Source organism: Hylobates moloch, unplaced genomic scaffold (genome assembly GCF_009828535.3).
Source record: "Hylobates moloch isolate HMO894 unplaced genomic scaffold, HMol_V3 SCAFFOLD_3, whole genome shotgun sequence".
In the NCBI taxonomy this organism is placed as follows: Eukaryota; Metazoa; Chordata; class Mammalia; order Primates; family Hylobatidae; genus Hylobates; species Hylobates moloch.
Window position 1 is genome coordinate 76,839,525 of NW_026652278.1, and position 23,067 is coordinate 76,862,591.

General features: G+C 38.3%; 1 protein-coding gene across 7 annotated transcripts in view; it reads left to right on the forward strand.

Annotated features, from left to right (window-relative positions):
• The window catches only part of NRG3 (neuregulin 3), a 1,130,131-nt gene that overhangs the window by 1,073,417 nt on the left and 33,647 nt on the right, over positions 1-23,067 (forward strand). For all 7 annotated transcript variants that reach the window (XM_032141530.2, XM_058436439.1, XM_058436441.1 and 4 more), the window contains exon 5: positions 17,978-18,080. In XM_032141530.2, coding sequence (XP_031997421.1) covers positions 17,978-18,080 — 103 coding nt within the window. The remainder of the gene's footprint in view (positions 1-17,977; positions 18,081-23,067) is intronic.

Genomic DNA, 23,067 nt, shown 5'->3' on the forward strand with positions numbered 1-23,067 from the left:
TCATGAAATGATTGTCATTGAAAAGATAATGGTCTTGAGTATGGAATCCCAAAAAAGGAGGTAAATGAGGGTCTGGGCTCTGGATTGGTTTCGTTTGTATTTGAAAAGTGTGTGCTTGGGCTATTTATTTTCTATCTCTGGGAACTGGTTAGTCCTGAGAGGGGAAATTCCTTCAGGGTCAGGAAGAACCAGATATCAAAGAATCAGAAATAGAAAATAAAAGATAGACTTAACACAGCCTATGATGACAAAAGAGATTCACTTTTCTCTAAACATGAACGGGCATGTGGAAAAAACAGTAATCTCTAAAGCTGTCTGGGTACAATTTCTGTTACAAGAATTATTGCCATAATGTGGTTAGGACATAAAATAAACTTAAATACTCTACATACTTTTTATAATTGGAGATTGTCTGCATAAACACTGTAGAGGCTTAAGAATTCCCCAGAGACCTTAAAATACTATTCAGTTCAGCTGTAACCATATGCTCCAATCACCTTGTGGGTCATGTATGGATTGTCTTGCTTCTGCATTTATCTTCCAGAGATTCGCTGCTTTTACTAATTGTTGGAGTAGCAAACACCTCTATTACTTCTGCCTCTCTTGAACTATGACTATTCTTATCTCTGGGTACTAAATCCATCATCCTTAGATCCTGTAGAGCACTGGCTGCTGAGGCACACTTATCACCAAACCCCTGTTGGTGTCACTACAGAGTAGGAACCAAATTGCTTTCACTGCTGGATGACAACTTGTTTCTCATCTAGCACCCTAACTTCTCTGGTAAGGAATGGATAACTGCAGTATATAATTATTGCGTATCAGTGATTAACCCCTCCTGCCCTTTGTTTAGGTAAAAGAGATGAGGCTTAAAAGTCACACAATTTTTAAATGTCAAAAGTATCACTTGACTCAAATCTTTCTGAACTTGGCACTTACAAACTTTTCAGTGGACCACAATGTCCAACATTAAATGCTGGAAATCACCATACTGTGGGTTTGTAAAACAGACCAATTTTTTTTTTATGGATACTTTTAAGGTCCATCCTAGAGGCCTATTTATATAAACACTTCATGCTTTACTCTGGGAACTTATCACTAAGATTTTCTTCAACGACCTGGTGAATCAGGATTTTCCATTCATATTTGTGAATTAAGGATACCTGGGGGTAATCTCTGTCACTGAATAAATCAATATATTTGACAGTTAGACCTCTTCTTTGCTGGAGAATGCTGACTTGCACTTTTTGTATAGGTAAGGTTTATCAACAAGATTTGTACAGGGTCAAGAGTGGGAGAGCTGTTAGTCTGAGAAATGCCAAATATCAGAATGGGGAAGAACGAGATTGTCTCTAGAACTCCTAGTTACTCAGAGGCATTTTGTTTCATTTCTTTCATATGATTTTTTCTTTCTTTCTTTGTTGTCTTTTCCACACACCTTACAGATGATCAGTATTCTATTTAAAATGTAGTTACCACAAGTACACAAGGCTGTTTATCACAACGGTGGTTATAGTTAGGAAATAGTACAAATAAAATAAATGTCCATATGACTTTCCCATATGACAGAATATTCTGCAGCCACTTAAAAGGGTGAGATAGACCTATGAGCACTAATATAAACAATGCCCATGACTTATTATAAGTTTTAGAAAACAGGTAATCTATTATTTATAATAGCAAAAAAGATAACAATAATTCTATATTATTATTATTATTATTATTATTTAGATGGAGTCTCGCTCTCTCACCCAGGCTGGAGTGTGGAGTGCAGTGGCGCAATCTCAGCTCACTGAAACCTCTGCCTCCTGGGTTCAAGTGATTCTCCTATCTCAGCCTCCTGAGTAGCTGGGACTACAGGTGCGTGCCACCACGCCTGGCTAACTGTTTTTGTATTTTTAATAGAAACAATGATAAATGAGCCATAGCTACCTGCAACAACATGATTGAATCTTATAACATAATACGGAGCAAAAAAAAAAATCCAGACATATGAAGAACATATGGTATGATTCTATTTACATAAAGATCTAAAATAGATACAACTAGCTTTTGGTATTAGATGTCAGTTTAATAGTTACACTGGTAGAGAAGGTGGCTAGTAATTAGGAGGCAGTATACACAGGGGTACAGATCATTATTCCATTTCTTGGTCTGAGCATTGAGTACCTATGTGTGTTCATTTTGTAAAATTTTCTCACCGTGTAAATTTATGAATTATGCATTTTTTGTTATGTATTAACCTTTAAACTTTATTGTAAAGGGCAGGAATTTGAATTTTGAAAAAATAAAAGACTGTGATGCTTCACAACATGCACAGTAATGAAAGGATATTCTTAGGTGAAGTAAGAGATGTGGTTCAGCAAGACCATGTGCAAGCCAGATTCCTGGGGAACTAGAAACCATGAGCATGGGTAAAACTGAACACATTATTAAGTAAAATAAGCCAGGCAAAGTAAGACAAATATCACATGATATGTGGAATCTAAAAAAAGCTGATCTCATGGAAATAGAGAATAGGATGATGGTTACGAGAGGCCAGAGGGTTTAGGGGGACGATGGGGTCGGGGAGATGTTTGTCAAATAATACATATCTGCAGTTGGATAGAAGGAATAAGTTCAAGAGACCTATTGTGCAGCAGGGTGGCTATAGTCAATGATGATATTTTGTATTGTTGAAAAATGCCCATAGAGTGTATATTCAGTCTTCTTCCCACAAAAATGATAACCATGTGAGGTAATGCACTTGTTAATCAGCTCAATTTAACCATTTCACAATGTATATATACTTCAAAACATTGTACACAATAAACACATATAATTTCATATGTCAACTTAAAAATAAGTAAATATATTTGAAAAAAATAAAAAGACACTATGAGCAAGTAGAGGAAGACAACTGTTAAACATAGAGGACAAAGCAGGCAGTGGAGGGGCAGGGATAACAAAATCTTCAAGAAGGGGGGTGAGCCATGCTATTGGATTTCCATCTGTAGTTTACATATATCCTTAAGATAAATCTTTGAAAAATCAAGTTAAAATGAATTAAGTTGAATATTATCAGCACTGACATTTACAAAAGAGATTACATATTTATTATTGCTGTGACTATCATTATTATAATTCATGGAGCATCAGTATGACTATACCTGAAACTAATGAGTTTGACTACAACACTGTTTTAATTCTTCATTTTTCTTATGCACTTGAGGAATTGGAAATTGTCTTCAAATAGTTTACATGTTACCTCTCAAATTCAGTTTTTACAATGGGTTCTATGATATATTAAAATAATGGTAATAATACAGTAGAAACCAATTATATTTTATTAACACTGGAAGTGAGCCAGACACTGTGCTCAGTAAATGCATAGTACAAAGCATCTCATTTAATCTTCCAATGACCCAGTAGGCAGGTATTATGATCATCACATTTCATATCGAAAACTGAGTCATACATAGGTTAAATAAAATTGCCGAAAGTCAGGTAAATAGAGCGAGACCCTGGGAACAGATCTGTGCTTTCCGACTATCAGTCTGCACTATTCAACATGGTAGCCACAAACATGTGATGGTCATTAAAAGAAAAACTGGAGACAAGTTAAATTTAACAGACTTTAATTGAGCAATTTGTGAAGGGGTAGCCCTCTGAACCAAATTACATTCAGAGTGATTTTGGCACTGCTGGAAGGTGGGAGAGAATTTATGGAAGCAGGGAATTTATGAGAGAAGGGAAAGTGGCCTACAGAAAACAGAAGTGAGCTACAGAAACAGCTGGTTGTAGTAACTCGGCATTCATTTGAACACAGTTTGAACAGTTGACTGACTGTGATTAGCTGAAACTCAGTGATTGGTACAGGAGTAGGTAACAGTCTATTTGGGCATATTGTTAGGTTAAAATTCGCTATGTACAGAGAAACAATTAGACCAAACTTAGAATCTGTAAGGAGGCAGTTTTAGGGTAAAATTAACACAGTTGAACACTTGAAACATGGCTAGCCTGAAATGAGCTGCAAGTCTCATATACCGTAAGTCTCATATAAAAAGCCCCACTGGATTTCAAAGACTTACCGCCAAAACAATATAAAATATTTCATTAATATTTTATAGCTATTCTGTATTGAAGTGATACTATTTTATATACGTTGGGTCAAATAAAATGTATAATTAAAGTGAATTTCTCCATTGATTGATTGATTGATTGATTGGATTGCTTCTACCGTGCCTACTAGAAAGCTTTGGAAGCTTAAATTATACATGTGGCTTGCATTATATTTCTGTTGGATCATGCTGGTCCAGACTGGATGCTCTACTTCTAGACCAGAGGTTTTCAACTTCAGCTGCCTTAGGTAGATTCGAACGTACACAGATCTAGCTTCCTAGTGCTGGAAATTCAGATCTGCTCTGGGCTGGGGTTCAGTTGTTGGTGTATTCGAGAAGCTCCTGAGGTGTTTCTAATGTATAGCCAGAGGAGAGAACCCCTACCTGGAGTCCAGATGCCTGCTCTATGCAGTCTGATATCCACCTGACTCAAGACAGCTCCTGATGGGATAGTTACCACTTAAGCCTGGGAAGTCAAATAGCCACAGGGCTCTCAGCCTGCGCACCTATGCAAAGAGCTGAGTTTGCTGATTATGTTTGTAGGTCTTCCAGGATCACTGCTAATACCTGTGGTAAAGGAATTAGATTCCTTTAGCTTACACCTCATCTGTCTGAGAGAAGTGAAGCCCCATTACACCAATATGGAGAAGGTTGTGTGTTACCTTGGTCCTGAATGTTCTGTGAGGCAAGGTTAAAAGGTCTTTAGTGGGTTAGAATCCCTACTCCATCTAAATAGGTCACGGCTAGAAGATTCCCTTAAACCACTGTGTCAGATTCTCCCTGTTGTCAAGAAAATGAAGTTTTATTGTTCCAAGTCACATGTCTTGCTCTTAGAATGTGACTTTGCCAATGAACAGTGAATCTTAAGTGATAAAACCCAGAATTGAGGGTAAGGAGTGGGGGACAGCTGTTATAGGTTCAGGAAAAATGGAGTTAACAGATCTTTTAAAAGTGAACTTAGACACCACAGACTGGGCTTACTGGTAGATATAATTTGATGCAGGTTGCTTTTTACTTATAATTTATTTGTGGAAGAAATAGCACTTGGAAAGCCAGTGCATATGAGACATATTAATGAGAAGACCCAGGGCTTTTCATTTTCTTTTCAAAATATGTCTTATAACACTCACTTATCTATAGTCAGCCAGAGATGCCCTGTTTGTGAAAGGAGGGAAGGAGATAAGCGGTTATTACAGGAAAGGTTTATATTTGGTGGGGGTGCAGGGGAAGAAAGGGAAATGACAGGCTGAGAATACAGGTGTTTATGAATTTAAACTGTTATTTACCCTTAAATATCAACTTTAACTGATAATGCACATTTAACAGCATTTTGCATAGAAATAAGATAAACTATAGGGTATCAACATTATTATAAAGTAATTATTTTAGTTTTTCCTTTGTTGTGGTTGTTGTTGTTTTTTGAGATGGAGCCTCCCTCTGTCACCCAGGGTGGAGTGCAGTGGTGCAATCTCTGCTCACTGCAAGCTCCGCCTCCCGGGTTCATGCCATTCTCCTGCCTCAGCTTCCCGAGTAGCTGGGACTACAGGTGCCTACCACCACGCCCAGCTAATTTTTTGTATTTTTAATAGAGATGGGGTTTCATCGTGTTAGGCAGGATGGTCTCGATCTTCTGACCTTGTGATATGCCCGCCTCGGCCTCCCAAAGTGCTGAGATTATGGGTGTGAGCCATGGCGCCCCACCTTTCAATTTTTGTTTAAGTGTAATCTTATGCAGTTAACTGCAAAGAGCAAGAAAATGAATCCCTAGGGTAAATGTAATTTTCTACCACCTCCCCCACCTCAAGAAATTGCTGCATCTTTTTATTGTCCCACCAAGCAGAAGACCACTGGTAAATGTCCTTAGACATCCAGCTCAGAAGCTACTGAGTTCACCAAAGGCTTTTGTAATGACCCCCTAGTGCACAGCCAGCATTAGCCACATAAACTATCCAGAAATAAAGATCATATCCTTGTCCTTGAGGGGCTTTTGAGAAACGGGTATGTGCATTTTTGGTACAAGACCATGCAGTTATGGAAAAGGTGCAAAAGGGATGCAGAAGGGAAGCTTGGGAAGAATTTTCAGGCTTGATAGTGTTTATTCTGAGCTTTTAGGGATCGGTGGGCAGATTAACTTGCTAGGGCTGCTGTAACAAAGCACCACAAACTGGTGGCTCACACGACAATTCTTTTGTTTTCCAGTTCTTATCAAGGTATTAGCAGAGTTGGTTTCTTCTGAGGGCTGTGAAGGGATAACTCTTTCTTGCCTCTTTCTTAGCTTCTGGTAATTGGCTGTCACTCTTTGATGTTCCTAAGCTTGTAGAATCATTGCCCTCATCTCTGACTTCATCTTTACACGATGTTCTCCCTATGTGTGTGTGTGTCTATCTCTGTGTCCAAATTTCTCATTTTACTAAGGACACGGTAATATTGCATTAGAATCCATTTTCATGACCTCATCTTAACTTGATCCTCTTCAAAGACCCTTTCTTAGTCCATCTGGGCTGCATAACAAAGTACCCTACACTGCATAGCTTATAAACAACAGGCATTTATTTGTCAGTTCTGGAGGCTGGGAAGACCAGGGTCAAGATGCCAGTAAATTGGGTGTTTGGTGAAAGCTCAGTCTCTGCTTCATAAATGATGCCTTCTTGTTGTACCCTCACATGGTAGAAGGGGCAGGGAGCTTCCTTGAGTTTATTTTATAAGAGCACTAATCCTTTCCATGAGGGTGGAGCCCTCATGAATTACCGACTTCCCAAAAGCCCCATCTCTTAATATGATTCCATAGGGCATTAGGTATTAACATAGGCATTTTGTGGGCACACCAATATTCAGACCATAGCAGACTGTATATTCAAATAAGGTCATATGCATATAACTACTGGAGTCATTACTTCAACATCTTTTGGAAGACAAAATTCAATCCATAACAGTGGGAGTTTCAAGTAAAAAAAAGGGAAGGTGCTTCTAGCCTGAATAACACAATGTAAAAGACATGGAGCATTTTAGTACCTCCTGGTCATCTCAGCTTCTCTGCCCTTGGATGGTGGGACTGGAGGTCCCCCACCCCCAGGCAGCTTTCTCAGGGTTGCTTGTAGCAAGGCTCAGGGAGCTGGTTCTGTCTTCCTGATAATCTTATTATATGCCCCACCCTGCCAGAGTGCCACCCTCTCTAACCGCCCCACCCTGCCAGTGTATGTCTGATCTCATTGATCTTATGGTAAGGATTCCTTTTATTTGCCTTCAGGCTCTCTTTTAACTAAATGAAATACTTATTTAAGGCATTTATAAAGCCATTGAACTCTTCGTTCATTTTTATCTTCAAGTTAAAAAAGGCATATCCTGATTTCCAAACATTCTAAATATTCTCCTTTTCATTCTCTTTTCTGATCAAGGTTCATTTGCAATTGCTTATAAGCTCCTAATATTTTAATCTATCCCAAGCATTTGTTGATTTTTAAAAATAAAATTCGGGAGAACTGCTTTATCTAACAATAATTAATACTGGATTAAATCCACTTAAACTTAATCCAGTTAAAATAAGGGCAAAAAAGTCAGAGTGAAACCATTAGGGAGAGACTGACCCACACAGATGATGAGATTTGTTTGATGGATAGAAATAAATACTAGAACTAGGCAGGGAGAAATGTTGGAGTGAAGACTCATTTCATAAATAGTTGGTTCGTTATTGAATATTGTTGTATTATGATGACTTTTGCTTCTCTATGTAGACTCTTAACTTCAGGGCCTCAGATAGTGAATACTTGGATAGAAAGGAGCCTCTGAGGTATATTTGGTTGACTTTTAGAATGACTATAAGAGTAATCATGCTTCATTTTGATACCTAGTGGCAACACATAGGATCTGATTTGCATATCTTTAGTATGCGGGTTTCCAGGTAAAACTTTTGCTCATATATATGACATATAGGTTTGTGTGTGTGTTTGTGTGTGCTTAAACCTCACACTACTTGCAGATCAGCACATTTGTGGACATCATAGTTGAGCTCAGTGTCTTTTAGGCAACCCTAAAAATGGTGGTACAAAGGAAATGTTCTCAAGAAGCACTAGAATCCTAGGTCTCTATACCCGGAGAGGATATGGAGGTGCCATTTAGAACATTTCCTGTTCCCTCACACATGTAGGGGATCATGCTCTATCATGGTCACCCACACCTCTGTCCTCAATACAAGGATCTCTCAGGAGAAATAGTGTAACAAGGACTATGACTGTGATTTTCTTTCGGTAGCATTCTTTTTTCTACATAGTACAGCTTAACAAGTTTCTATGGAGAGACTTTGAGAATTTTATACTGTTGCAGTTTCCAAAAGTATTTCCATAAGGCTGTGTTACACATCCGGATCTGAACTATGGCTGCCCAGTTAAGTAGACATCATGCTAGCCAGTAAGTGTTCCAAGGATTCTGTGTCTCCAAGGACAAAGAGCACAATTTATTTTTCTTAAAGGGAGAAGTGAGAGAAAGTATGAAACTAGAGAAAGTAACATTATGGTGAAATTTCAGAACCCAGCATTAGAACAGTGAAGAGAATCTTTTTGGCAGGCAGCCTGGCCTGAACCTTGCCCTTGCCCTTGCCCTTGCCCTGGACTCACCTCACTCCAGGAGCAGAATGCATGGTTGTTGCATGCATCTGTTTCACCACCAGCTGTAACTGCTCTTATTGCTCTTATCCTCTTATCCATTGTCTTCACCAAGAAAATGGAAGAAATACTACACACTTCCTGTTTGTTTATCTGTGAGGGAGAGTGTGAAAGACAGCCCATTCCCCAAAAAGGTCTGCTTGTATTACATCCCTCAAAATTTCTGGGCAGGAAATTCAAAACCACAATTGAAAAATATAGTTACCAAGAGTGAAAGTACAAGTTAAAAAAAATGAGTTAAAAAAAAAAGAAATAAAAATAAATTCCTTAAATACCAGTTTCTGGACACAGACTTCTCCAGAGTTAGCAAGTCACTGACTGCCTGTGGCTAAGGCTAGTTTTGCATATGGGAGTAGAGTATTTTAAAGGTTCTTTTTGACTTAATGCTGCTTCAGGAGAAAACAGAAAAAGGAAAGAAACTGGCGTTTTGTGCATCATTTATATGCCATGTATTATTCTAGGCACTTTGTTCGTGCTCATCTATTTAATCCCTAAACATGCAGGTATGCGATGTTTTTCTATTTTATTGGTAAGGACAATGAATAAGAGGCTAAGAACAGTTGCAGCTGATGGTAAAAGTCAGGCATGCATAACCATGGACCACACTGCTCCTTGAGTGGAGTTGGCTCAGGGTAAGGGGAGGTCTTAACCAGGCCACCCTTGGTAGCATGGCTCAATCCAAGTTCAAAGGCCTCAGAACCAGGGAAGCCAATGATGTGATTCTCAGTCTGAGGCCAGAGGCTTAAGAACCCAAGGTCACTGATTTAAGTTATAGGGTCCAAAGGCCAGGGAACCTGGAGTTTTTGTCCAAGAACAGGAAAGGAGGAATATATCTCAGTTTAACAAATAGATCAACATATTTGCATTTTCTCTCATTTTGTTCTCTTCAGGATTCCAGAAGATGGGATGGTGCCTGCCCATACTGAAGTCAGATTTTCCCCATCTAGTCCACTTAGATGCACATGCTAATATCCTCTGAAAACATCCACACAGACATACCCCAAAATAATGCTTTATTAGGTTTCTAGGTATTCCATATTCCAGTCAAGTTGACACCTAAAATTAGCCATCACACAGGGGCACCAAATTTGAAAATACAGAAGGATGAAAAACCAGAATTTATTGAATTGCTATGTGCTATATGCTTAAGAAACCTTACTTGATATCATTCTCATTATAAACGTAAGTGATATTGCCTTTATGTAGGTGAGGAAATTGAAGTTTATAAAGGTAAAGTAGCATACTTGCAGTCACTCATTTTAAAAGTGACCAAAATTAAAGTCAAATCCAAAATTACCAGACCCTCAGCCCCTTGATTTATGCTGGTTCTTGCATAATATGCTATGAATCAAATGCACTGATAATATACCATCATTGTAGCTACACCTGGGTCTGTAAATTCACTTGTAGTCTTTGTAGGTTTAATTTCACTCTTGATTTAAACTCAGAACCTTTTTTTATTTTTGCATGTCCCCAGACTACATTTGACTAGTTTCAAGTAAAAAACAAAACAAAACAAAAAACATACTGCATACATGTTATGTGGAAATAATTCATTTTTGTGAGTGCAGTCTTATTTTTTTGTTTGTTTTAGTGGGCATTATTCTCCATAATTTTCATAATTCTTTTTATTTGCAGAAGCAGGGTAGATAGATTATTATATGCAAGTCATGCTTATTCCATTTCAGTCATGAACTGACAATTAAGTAAAATGGAATTCTTAAGAGTTGGCACAACTATTTATTTGTTTCCAAGTTCAATTGGAAAATTTAATGAACTTGCAAATGTGGGGGTGGAAAGGATGACATCTTTTAAGATGACGATATGCCTAAATAGGTCTTGATAATACATGTTTTATCCCTTTAATTTGAATCTTTCCAACTTTAAAATGTCAACCCAAGCCTGCTGAGGCACATGATTGCCCCTCTCGACTTACTAAGAAATGTAGATAATGTGATATTTTTTAGGTTGACTTTCTGTTTTCTATTATGCCAGCCCAAATAAATGCATTAAAAACAAAAATAAACCCTAAGAAGAGATAAAATGTTCGAAAACATTGGTTCCTAACATAATTCCACAGGAAAAAGTACTAGAAAACATGCGATCATGTCTTAAGAGAGGATATAGTGCATGGTCTCAGAAAATAGAAGAAATAAAAGAAAATAGGTCCTAGAATGTGGGCTCTGTACATGTGGGTTTTGATCCAGATTTGTTTCATCAGGCTTCCATTTGCTTATTAATGATAAAGTACTGCAAGTGCCTTTACTGGTAGAGAAACAACACAAGTCCCATGGACTAATTTCAGCTGGCCCTGGAAGCTTCTGCAGCATTTTGGGAGCACCCCAGAAAGTCATGGTATGAAGAATTTTGTGCACCTGAGCCACCCCTCAGCTTGCTTTTCTGTCTTTGAATTGCCATCAGCACCAAATGAAGCTAGTCTAGAATATAAAACCAGGCAGCATACCAGTGTCAGCATTAAAGTATGTTGGTTGCAACAGCACACAAATCCAACACAGAGATAAACAATCAGAATACCTACATATCAGTTGATCATGCTGCTCATCCTCTGAGGCCAGGGGACAAGTGCTTTCACCATTTTCCTTATGGTACTTTGTGCTGTGAAAAGGACTTTGTGAGTGCAGAATCACAGTGAGGAGGCCAAGGTTGGATGAAAAGTCCCTTGTTTTAGTCTAAAACTGAATACCACAAAATGGGTAATTTATTTTGAAAAAAGAAATTTATTTGGTTCATGTTTCTGGAGGCTGGGAAGTCCAAAAGCATAGCGCCAGCACCTGGTGAGGGCAGTTCTATGACAGAAGGGGGAAGGCAAGTGAGCTCAGGAGACAGAGAGAGGAAATTGAGCTGAATTCATCCTCTTATCAGGAGCCCACTCTTGTGATAACTAACCCACTCCTGTGATAACTAGTCTACTCTTATGATAACAGTATTAATCCCTTCATGAGTGGAGCATTCATTGCCTAATCACCTCATAAAGGCCCCACTTCTTAGTACGGTTACAATGACTATTAAATTTCCAACACAGGAACTTTGAGGAACATATCGAAACCATAGCAGCTCCAAGTGGAGAAGCTGCGTAGAGAGTTTGGATGTGGGTGGGGTCAGGAGCAGATGGTCAACTCACGAAAGGAGGATGTGTTTAAGCCTAGGAGTACCTGATATGAACACGGACAGATTCTAAGCCTTAAGAACACTCTGGGGTGAGAAGTGATGTAATATGAACAATTCTGTAAAGACAGAAATATGCACTTGTTAATTCAAGTAACAAGTCTGAGGTGTCAATGATGTGGGAATTGCTGCACTAGGTGCTGAGGAGATAGTGATGAGCCAAATAAGTAAATTAATGAAGAATATGGTCCCCTGAACCAGTGGAGCTTACCGTGCAAGGCTTTTTGATAGTGCAAGGCTTTTTGAACTGGTGACATTTAATTTGAGATTAAAAAAAAAAAAGTGGAGTGGGCATTTAAAAGACAAGCAGAAAGCCTGGCGCATTGGCTCATGCCTGTAATCCCAGCACTTTGGGAGGCCAAGGGGGGTGGATCACAAGGTCAAGAGATCGAGACTAGCCTGGCCAAGATTGGGAAACCCAGTCTCTACTAAAAATACAAAAATTAGCTGAGCATGGTTGCGCACACCTGTAGTCCCAGCTACTCGGGAGGCTGAGGCAAGAAAATCACTTGAACCCAAGACAGGGATGTTGCAGTGAGCTGAGACCATACCACTGCACTCCAGCCTGGTGACAGAGCAGGACTCTGTCTCAAAAAAAAAAAAAAGCCAGCAGAAGAATAAAGCAAACAGCATGTTTTAAGACTCTAAGGACTGAAATGGTAGACACAACAGAAAAAAAGGAGAGTGGCTGATACGGGTGAGCAGTGTCATATCAGGGAGGTCTTTCAGACCATACTAAGAGTTTTAGGTATTATAAGTCAAATAGGAACCTAATAACACAGTAAAAATAGAATACACACACATATTCATTCATATATATGCATATATATGATTTAATTTATATATTAAAAGGTTTATATTGCCTGCTACATGGAGAATCGTTTATGGGAGTATAATCATAAAAGAAGGCTAAAAGATAGAAAGCTATGTATTATTTTATATTCTGCATATTCTACATATTCTTTGCATATTCTTTGTATTCTTTTGTACCTTAGGATTAATATTTTTGCAGCTATAGTTGACATAAGATAAACCACCTGTTTATAATGTATCACTAGATACATTTTTGACATAAGTATTCACCAGTGAAACCATGACTGTAATTGAGACAATTAACATGTCTATAACTCCTACAAGTTTCCCCACATCAATTTGTAATCTCTCCTATCAGTCCCTACACCTGACCCCAGGTATCTACATACATGTTTTATGTTATTATAGTTTCCATTGTCTAGAATTTTGAATAAGTGGAATTATACAACATGTACCCTGTTTGTTGTCTGATTTATTGCACTCAGCATATTTATTCTGATATTCTTCCATATTGTAGTTTATATCAATAGTTCATTTCTTTTTACTGCTGAGTACTGTTTCATTATATAGAAATGTAATAATTTGATTACCCATTTACCTGTTGTTGGATCCTTGGGTTATTTCCAGTTTGGGGGCTATTAAAAATAAAGTCTCTATGAACATTGGGTACCCAATGATACTGAACTTTCAATACTTGTGGGTAATGGAATAGCGAGATCATAAAGTAGGTATATTTTTAATTTTCTGTGAAGCTATTATTGGAAATGGCTATATAATTTTACCTTTCCATCAGAAATACATGAGAGTTCTAATTGTTCACATCCTTTTCACATTTGGTATGGTAAGTCTTTAATCTCACCTATTCTAGTGGGGGTGCCATATATCTCATTATGATTTAATTTGCAATTTAATAATAATGAACAATGTTGGGTATCTTTTTAGGTACTTATTTGTCCTCCAGATATCTTTGGGGAAGTGTCTATTCAACTATGTTTTGCTCATATTTAAATTGGTTTGCTTATCTTCTTATTGAGAAGTCATTCTTACAAATTAAATATACAAGTCCATTGTTGAATATATATTTTGCAATTTTTTCAGACTGTATCTTGCCTTTTGATTTTCATAATGGTGTCTTTGAAGAGCAAGTGTTAATGTTCATAGATAAAGTCCATTTTATTGATTTTGAAATATTTTTTAGTTTGTAGCTTTCATATTTTAGTTAAGAAATCTTTGCCAAATCCATGGCACTAAGATTTTTTCCTATGTTTTCTTCTAATTTTGTAGTTTAAAATTTACATTTACATCTCTCATCCTTTTTGAGTGTATATATGTATAGAGTATGAGATTAGGATTCAGGTTCATTTTTGTGGATATGGCTATACATACTATTGATGCAATGTCATTTTTTGAATATATTCTTTCACCATTGAATTATGTTGGCATCTTTGTCAAAACCAATTGGCCACATAAGTTTCGAATATTATATTTCTGAACTCTTTTATCTGTTGCAATTATTTATTTGTCTATAATTAGGCCAATACCATATGCCTTGATTACTACAGCTTTATAAGAAATCTTGAAATTAAGTCACGTGATTGCACAACTTTGTTCTCTTGGCTACAGGAACGTTGTTTTGGCTACTGTAGATCTTTTGTATTTCCATAAAACATTTAGAATTGGCTTGTCAATTTCTGTGACAAGAACAACAACAACAAAAATGCTTCCTGAGATTTTAATAGCATTGCAATCAATCTGTCTATCATCTTGGGGAGAATTGACATCTTAATAATATCAAGCCTTCTAATCCATAAACATGTTATATCTATTTATTTAGATCTTCTTTTAAGCTTTTCAATGTACAAGACTTGTGTGCCTTTTCTTAAATTGATCTCTATGTATTTTATATGCTTTGATGCTATTGTAAATAACATTTTTGTTTCAATTTTTCTTTGCTGCTGTAAAATGATGTACATTTATTTTTGTATCTCTCTCCTATAACCTTGTATCCTGAAATTTTCCTAAGCTTACTTGATAGTTATACTAGCTCTTTTGTAGATTCCATCAGCTTTTGTGTATAAATTGTCAGGTTGTTTGCAAACGAAGACAACTTTTCTTCTACTTTCCCCAGCGGAATGATTTTTATTCCTAATTTTTCTTGTTACATTAACTAAACCTCTGGTACAGTGTTGACCAGAAGGTATGAGAGTGGATATTCTTGCTTTATTCCTGATCTTAATGAAAAAACATTCACTCTTTCACAGTTAGATATAGATTTTTTATAGCTACTCTTTATTAGGTTGAGGAAGTGCCTTCTATTTCTAGGTTTTGAGAGTTTTAATCAAGAATGAATATTAAGTTTTGCTATGTTTTTGTCTCTGATCTAGTTGTTAAATTATCTGCTTAGATGTAAAAATGGTGAATCACATTGATTAATTTTAAAATATTAAACCAACCTTGCATTTTCATGTATAAACCTTACTTAGTCATGATGCACTATACTTTTTATATATTGTTGCATTTTATTTCCTAAAATTTATTAAGATTTTTTGCATCTGTGGCAATGAGGGCTATTTATCTGTAATTTTTTGTTAGGTCTTCGTCTTTTTTGGAATCATGATAATACTGGCATCATAAAATGAATTTGAATCTATTGTTTTTCTTTAATTTTCAGTTATGAGAAGCCCCTGAGATGATAGGAAACAAAGAACACCAAAGGAATTATTATTTTATTAAAAAATAGTGTTTGCTACAATTGAATAATGTTCTAATTTTAGTATGAATGAGAAATACCTGAAAATTTTACTTAAATAGAGATCCTGGCTGGGCATGGTGGCTCACACCTGTAATCCCAGCACTTTGGGAGGCCAAGGCAGGCAGATCACCTGAGGTCAGGAGTTCGAGACGAATCTGGCCGACATAGTGAAACCTCATCTCTACTAAAAATGCAAAAATTAGCTAAGCATGGTGGCAGGTGCCTATAGTCCTAGCTACTTGGGAGGCTGAAGCGGGAGGATCACGTGAACCCAGGAGGAAGAGGTTGCAGTAAGCTGGGATCACGCCCCTGCACTCCAGCCTGGACAACAGAGCAAGACTCTATATCAAAAGAAAACAAAAAAAAACACAAAAAGATCCTGATTTAGAAAGAAGAAAACCATAACTGGTATTAACAAAGAAAAACATATCTCCTCAGGTGATTTTTATGTAGATGATTCATGTTCTGAGAACTCTTAGTCTGCTCAAAAGTTCTCAAAGTGGCCGGGCGCGGTGGCTCACGCTTGTAATCCCAGCACTTTGGGAGGCCGAGGCGGGCGGATCACGAGGTCAGGAGATCGAGACCACGGTGAAACCCCGTCTCTACTAAAAGTACAAAAAATTAGCCGGGCGCGGTGGCGGGCGCCTGTAGTCCCAGCTAAACCGGAGGGTTGCAGTGATGGCCATGATCCAGCCGGGGCGGCGATCCGTCTCAAAAAAAAAAAAAAAAAAAAAAGTTTCTCAGACCAGTAGCATCAGAATCACCTGGGAACTTTTTAAAAATGCCGACATTCTGTACTCACTCCAGATCTACTAAATCAGTAACTCTGGGGGAAAGAAGTAGGTGCAGTCTGCTTTTTTTTGAGACGGAGTCTCGCTCTGTCACCCAGGTTGGAGTGCGGTGGCGCAATCTCGGCTCACTGCAAGCTCCGCCTCCCGGGTTCAAGCCATTCTCCTGCCTCAGCCTCTCCGAGTTGCTGGGACTACAGGCGCCCGCCACCACGCCCGGCTAATTTTTTTATATTTTTAGTAGAGACGGGGTTTCACCGTGGTCTCGATCTCCTGACCTCGTGATCCGCCTGCCTCGGCCTCCCAAAGTGCTGGGATTACAAGCGTGAGCCACCGCGCCCGGCCCAGTCTGTTTTTTAATAGGCTCCAAGGTGACTCCAGTGCATTACAATTTGAGAACTATTGTTCTATGTTAATGACACAGAGAAAGAATGTATATAGATGCAATTAATTTTGTATATTTTTAGAATATATATGTGTTAAAAAGTGGGAAATTTCCTCTAAATTGGCTTCTTGTTTCTTATGACCTGTATAGAAGGTCTGAGAGTGAGAGAGGGAAAGGTGTGTCGGGTGTGTGAGTAGTGTGGAGATGGTATGGATGGTCATTAGGGAAACAGGAAGGCAGGCTGATGAGATTGTTGGTGACCACTAGATGACCTACTTAAGCTCTGTGATTGCTGTTCTTTATTAGTGTCCATTTGCCCAGTGGTACAGTTTTCTTCCCCAATTCTGAGCTGCCCACAGTAGAGGTATGGAGAAGGCAGTTTCTTGGATTTGTGTCCATTTATTTTGCCAAATAGATAGAAAGGAAGGCAAAAGGGATAAAGTAAATAGAGTATTTGCAAGAGAGTAAATGACTGTAGTCATGGGCCGTGGTCACTGTCCTATATAAATAGAAAGATGAAGACAAGAGGAGGATAATTAACAGAGAAACTGCTGGGTTCTATGGATACAAAGTCTTGATGAGATGAAATAATTGTTTAAGTAGATACAGGTTAAGAAAGGACCTAGGAGTATAAATGGTAGTGGCTAGAGAGTGAAATGTTTGTTTTTGAATTATTGTCATTTTCGTAATAAGCTACAAGGTATGACCTTGGTAATAGAGGCTGAGTTCTACTGTGCCAAATCATTGGTATTGAGAAGGACAGAGACTGGGTGAATAAAATGTTTACATGCCTATTGATTTTTTCTTCATGAGTGATGTCAATCATAGTGATAGTAGGATGAATGGGAGGCTGACAGCCAAGGACTAAATCAGAATCAGAAAACACAGGGGCATCAGCACCACAGAAGGTAAATTGGAAGTCATCACTGGCACACGAAAGCTCAGAAGCACCTGAGTTTGTTTCTCTAGCTGATTAATTTGGGCCTTATCACACAAGCTTATGTCCCCAGTAAATCCTAAAGTCATAGAATGTCTTTTGATAATAAATCTGTAATCGCAATATCTCAGTATGAGTTCTGATGTAGCCATGCAGATACAAATAATAGCAACCAGTTATCCTGTAGAACTTTGCAAAGTAATTGAATCATAATAATTTCCTTGTTTTTTCCCTATTTATGACAGAAACAAAAAAGTTGGCTTTGAAAGACTCCTACCAGCTCAGAAGTACATGGATGAAGATTATTGCTGATGTGCCCTGCTAGCATCCATTCTAATTTTGTTTTTCAAATTCACAGAGAGTGAAGAAGTTTATCAAAGGCAGGTGCTGTCAATTTCATGTATCATCTTTGGAATTGTCATCGTGGGCATGTTCTGTGCAGCGTTCTACTTCAAAAGCAAGTAAGACTATTTCTCTCAAGTGTTTAAAGGTTACTTTTAGAGAAAGCGCTTTGTGTTACTTTAAGTTCTCAGTCCGTGTGCCACACAGAGGGAACCTGTGGAAATGGGTCTAGCAACAATCTGCAAGTGACTTAGGACCTTTTTGTAAATTGCGGTGAGTCTGTACAGGCATGTACATGCATGTATGTGATGTGTATGTGCACACATGTGTGTGAGGTTTATCTTTGATGCACATAATGATTATTCCTCTCAGTGACCATGAACATTCTATGTTCATGATTAACCACTTGCCAGCATTAAAGGCTTGGTGTCTGCCTGTCATTAAGGGCTAATTCTTCTGAACAAAGGGGCCACTGCTATGAACCTACACATTATCAACCACTATCTATCTATTTCTGAAAAAACAATTCAGTTTTTCATAAAGATTTTAGGCAAATATGAAACATGAGTACCAAACAATATACTTCAGTTTACCAGTTGGTAGGCACATGTTGAATATGCCCTAAAGTTACCTTGCTGAGAAACTAGAACTTCTTCAGATGAAAGTGTTTATGTTTGACTAGAAATAGATGTAGGCCAGCTGCGGTGGCTCAGCCTGTAATCCCAGCACGTTGAAGGACTGAGACAAGTGGATCACCTGAGGTCAGGAGTTCGAGACCAGCCTGACCAATATGGTGAAACCCCATCTCTAGGAAAAATACAAAAATTAGTTGGGCATGGTGGTGTGCCACTGTAGTCCCAGCTACTCGGGAGGCTGAGACAGGAGAATTGCTTGAACCTGGGAGGTGGAAGTTGCAGTGAGCCCAGATCACACTGCTGCACTGCAGCCTGGGGGACAGAGTGAGACTCTGTCTCAAAAAAAAAAAAAAAAAAAAAAGAAAGTAGATATAAACATCTCTCTCTGTGTGTGTGTGTGTGTGTGTGTGTGTGTGTGTATTTTTCCAAATGAACTCTGGTAGAGGTATTTTATTCATTAAAATGATATAATCTGCACTTAAGAAATGCAGATAAAAATATTAGCCCCTTGGTTTCTCATGTCTTAAGAATTTTGCACAGATTTGGTTCCTACAGCTTATCTGAAATTCAAGCCAATGTGTAATTGCTTTTCAGTGGACCTATAATTTTTTACCCACTTGCTCTTCTAACATGGAATTAATTTCCAGGTATAGTTTGTGATACCTGTCTTCATGTTATCTGTGTTGATTCTCAAAGAAAACTGTGATTATGATTTTTTAAAATAACAGAAACTTGAGCATCAATTCAGAATTAGTAACTATTATTTTTCTAATAAACTATTTCAGAATGTTTTTTAGATATTTAGAACTGTTGCAAAAATAGTACAGACAGTTTCCATATACCTTAGACCAAAGTTCCTCCATTATTAATGCCTTACATTAGCATGGTATATTTGTCACAATTAATGGAACAATATTGATATAGTGTTACTAACTGAAGTCTGTATTTTCAGATTTCCTTAGTATTTTACCTAAGGCCCTTTTGTAAATGCCAGGGCCCCATCCTTACCATATGATATCGGCTGTTACATCTCCTAGGCAACTCTTGGCTGTGACAGTTGTGACTATCAATTTCTGAGCACTTACTCTTTGCCAGGCACACTGGGCTTTTTAATGTGTTAGCTTCCAATCACTACAGCAATCAGAGTTGTGCATTATTACTACATTTTTCAAATAATACCAGAATTTATTTAAAAATATTTATTTTTCAAAGCCATAAAGAAGAAAATTACAGATAGGTTCTTTAATCTTAGCAGTTCTAGTTTAAATCACATGCTCTAAACCTCTATACCATACTGGTTCACAAAGTCCTTCTGCTAGATGGTGGAGCTGCACAGAGCGAGTTAGGAGTTACTCTCTTTTGTGCAGCCCATAGCACTTTATGTTCTCCAAGAATGCCATCTGGCATAACGGTCAGGGTTGTACACTAGTGAGTCATACTTGGATTCAAATCTTCAGGCTGTCATTTACTTGCTATATTTGATTAGGCAAATTATATCGTGTCTTTTAGCTTTGGTTCCCTTTGTGGTAAAACATGAACAAATATAATATCTACCTTATAGAATTTTGTTAAGGATTCAATGCAATCATGGCCAGACACGGTGGCTCATGCCTGTAATCCCAGCACTTTGGGAGGCTGAGGCAGGAGGATCACTTGAGAGCAGCCTGGCCAACATGGTGAAATTCCATCTCTATTAAAAATACAAAAATTATCCAGGCATGGTGGTGAGCACCTGTAATCTCAGCTACTCAGGAGGCTGAGGCACGAGAAAGGCTTGAGCCTGGGAGGTGGAGGTTGCAGTGAGCCAAGATCATGCCACTGCACTCCAACCTGGGCAACAGAGTGAGATTCAGTCTCAAAAAAAAAAAAAAAAAAAAAAATGCAATCACAATGTAAAGGACATAGCAAAGTGTTTAAAAGAGTAAATACCCAATGGAGCCTTGCTGTTGTTAACACCCATGGTTTTCCACACTAGACCTTGGAGGCTGGGTAGCTATAAAGTTAAGAGCCTCCCCTGGAGCACGAGAGTGGTAATCACACCCAGCAGGGCGGTAGTTAGAAGGGTCTGCCTGCTAGAGCTTTGTACAAGAAAGAAATTCCTTACTTAACAATAACCAAATTACAATGAAGAAGCAGTTAATCACTTATTTTTACAGTATAATGTGTAGTTGTACCACATTTAAATGAAAGATAGATCATGGTAATTATGAAAGCAAACAGCTGGATTACCAGGGGACTTCCATCTTTGGGGCTGTCAATATCTCACTCTGGGCAGCAAGAGGGCTCTGAGATCAACATCTCCTCCTGGGACTCAGTGAGGGGTCAAAGTGTTTAATGAAAACAATGTTCAACATCAGATTCATTAGGGTAGGCTCAGAGGACTGCACCGAAGCTAGAGCACCAAGCGGGACATTGTTGTCTTTCTGTCTACCAGCCTGGGACACAGTTTTATTTAAAAAATGAATCAATTAATAACTAAAGGTAAAAATGATAAAATGATGATAAAAATGGAAGTATTTTCTACCTGGAATTGGATGAGCTATATGTTCCTCATTAGAGGCCTAGGGTGCATTTCCTTCTTCTTGTACCATTTTCAGGCTTGGTCTCCCTTTAATTTTCTTTGCTTGAGAGAAATGCCACAACCCTACCAAGCACCTAATTTATATTGCTAAAAGCAATATAGATTTTCATAAAACCCTGGCACAAGTTGTGTGTGTGTGTGTGTGTGTGTGTGTGTGTGTGTGTGTGTGTGTGTTGTGTGTGTGTGTGTGTGTGTGTGTGTGTGTGTGTGTGTGTGTGTGTGTGTGAATTCATGGATTTCCTTTTCCAAAACCTTGGGGAGAACAGAATATCCAAACTCTACTTTGACCTTCCCTTACTTTCACTCATAAAGGAAAGTAGTTTATATGCATATACTTTTTTTACTTTAGCTTAGAAGCCCCAAGTCTTCCAGGATTCTAAGTCCTCTCTATCATTGATATTCAAATAAGTTCACTTGAACCTCCATTCGATACACTGGGATGTATAGTTTCTGCCCAGAGGGAGTTGAGACTTAGCCCAAAGCTGTCTTGATCATTTATGTTCTACTTCCCATAATCACTTAGATCTTGCCTTTATGATTCTTTTTCCATTCCCTCATCACCTTTGGCATGGCATGACTTCATCAGAAGGAATATTACAGCAAATTGTATGTCTGAGGAAAGATGGAAGGTAGGTAACATGATGAGGAATAAGTAAGAAACACCTTGAATTTAGAGGATTTTTTGATGGAGTTAACTGAACCCCTAGCAACTCTAAAAAACAGTGAAAGAAATTCTCTTCACTCCCAATAAGCTCATATATTCCTATACATAGTTAATAGAACTATTAATTGAGCCTGTCAAGTCTGGCCAATGTGGCTCACGCAATGACTGTAAATTATTCAAGTTTTTCTCTTTTTACTTTTAACTTATATAGTTAAGAATGATGGGGATGAGTATTAGAGTTCCTAATAGAGCTTGGAAATACAAAACATGATTCAACTCTAAAACTGGAATTGAAATAGGAGAGGATATGTTTCAGGAGGCAGAATCTGTAACAGGTAATTATCACAAATGGGAAAAAAGGGGAGGATAAAGAACTGATGTTATCAGTAAAATGTAGACATGGTAACAACCTGCCCCTAACTATAGGTCATCAACCCCTTGAAATAAGAGATTTTAGATCCCAAGAAAGGCCTCTTAATGGCAGACACTCTGATGCACTGCTGCAATCTTCTTCATATGTGGAAGATTTAGTCCCCAAGTTTGCCAGCAAACACTGGTGAAGAGTCACCTTTCTCAATCTCATGTTCAATTCTGGTATTGTTTACCTCCAATGATGCATCAATATGAGGCTCTGAAGACCTAGACTTTTTCCCCAACTTCAGGTGCAAGACCATGCCGACTTCAGAGCTCCCTGTGGGGTTTGCTGAGGTTTTCACTTTTCACTGAGGCTGCATCACATTCCAACTTCTCCCCAGCCCAATTCTGCTTCCATTTCTTCCCTTTGCTTCCACTTCTTCCCTTTGCTTCCACAGGTGTTGACACCAAGAGCTCTCCCTAACAGAAGTCCTCTATGCTGTCTTTATCCCAGGGTCTGCCTTCCCAGGAGCCCAATCTGCAACAAGACAAATAATGCCTAACAATGGATTCATGATGTCTACTATTCCGCAACTTACATCTCATTTCATTCTAATGCATTGGACCAGAGAAATTTAAAACTCAATGAACTGTAAAGTTTCCACACTGACACTGTTGGGCTAGTAGTATTCCCATGTGCAATGCATGCATCTTGTCTTCCCCAGAGCAATGCCTCTCATGAGAGAGCTAATGGTATTGCAATCAGCTGCTGATTGTTTCCTCTGTTCCCATTTGCTGGGAGAAGGAAGAAAGAGCAAAAAAGTGTGTGCTTGTGAGAGAGGAGGGATGGTAGATAGGCGGAGGCAGGCTCA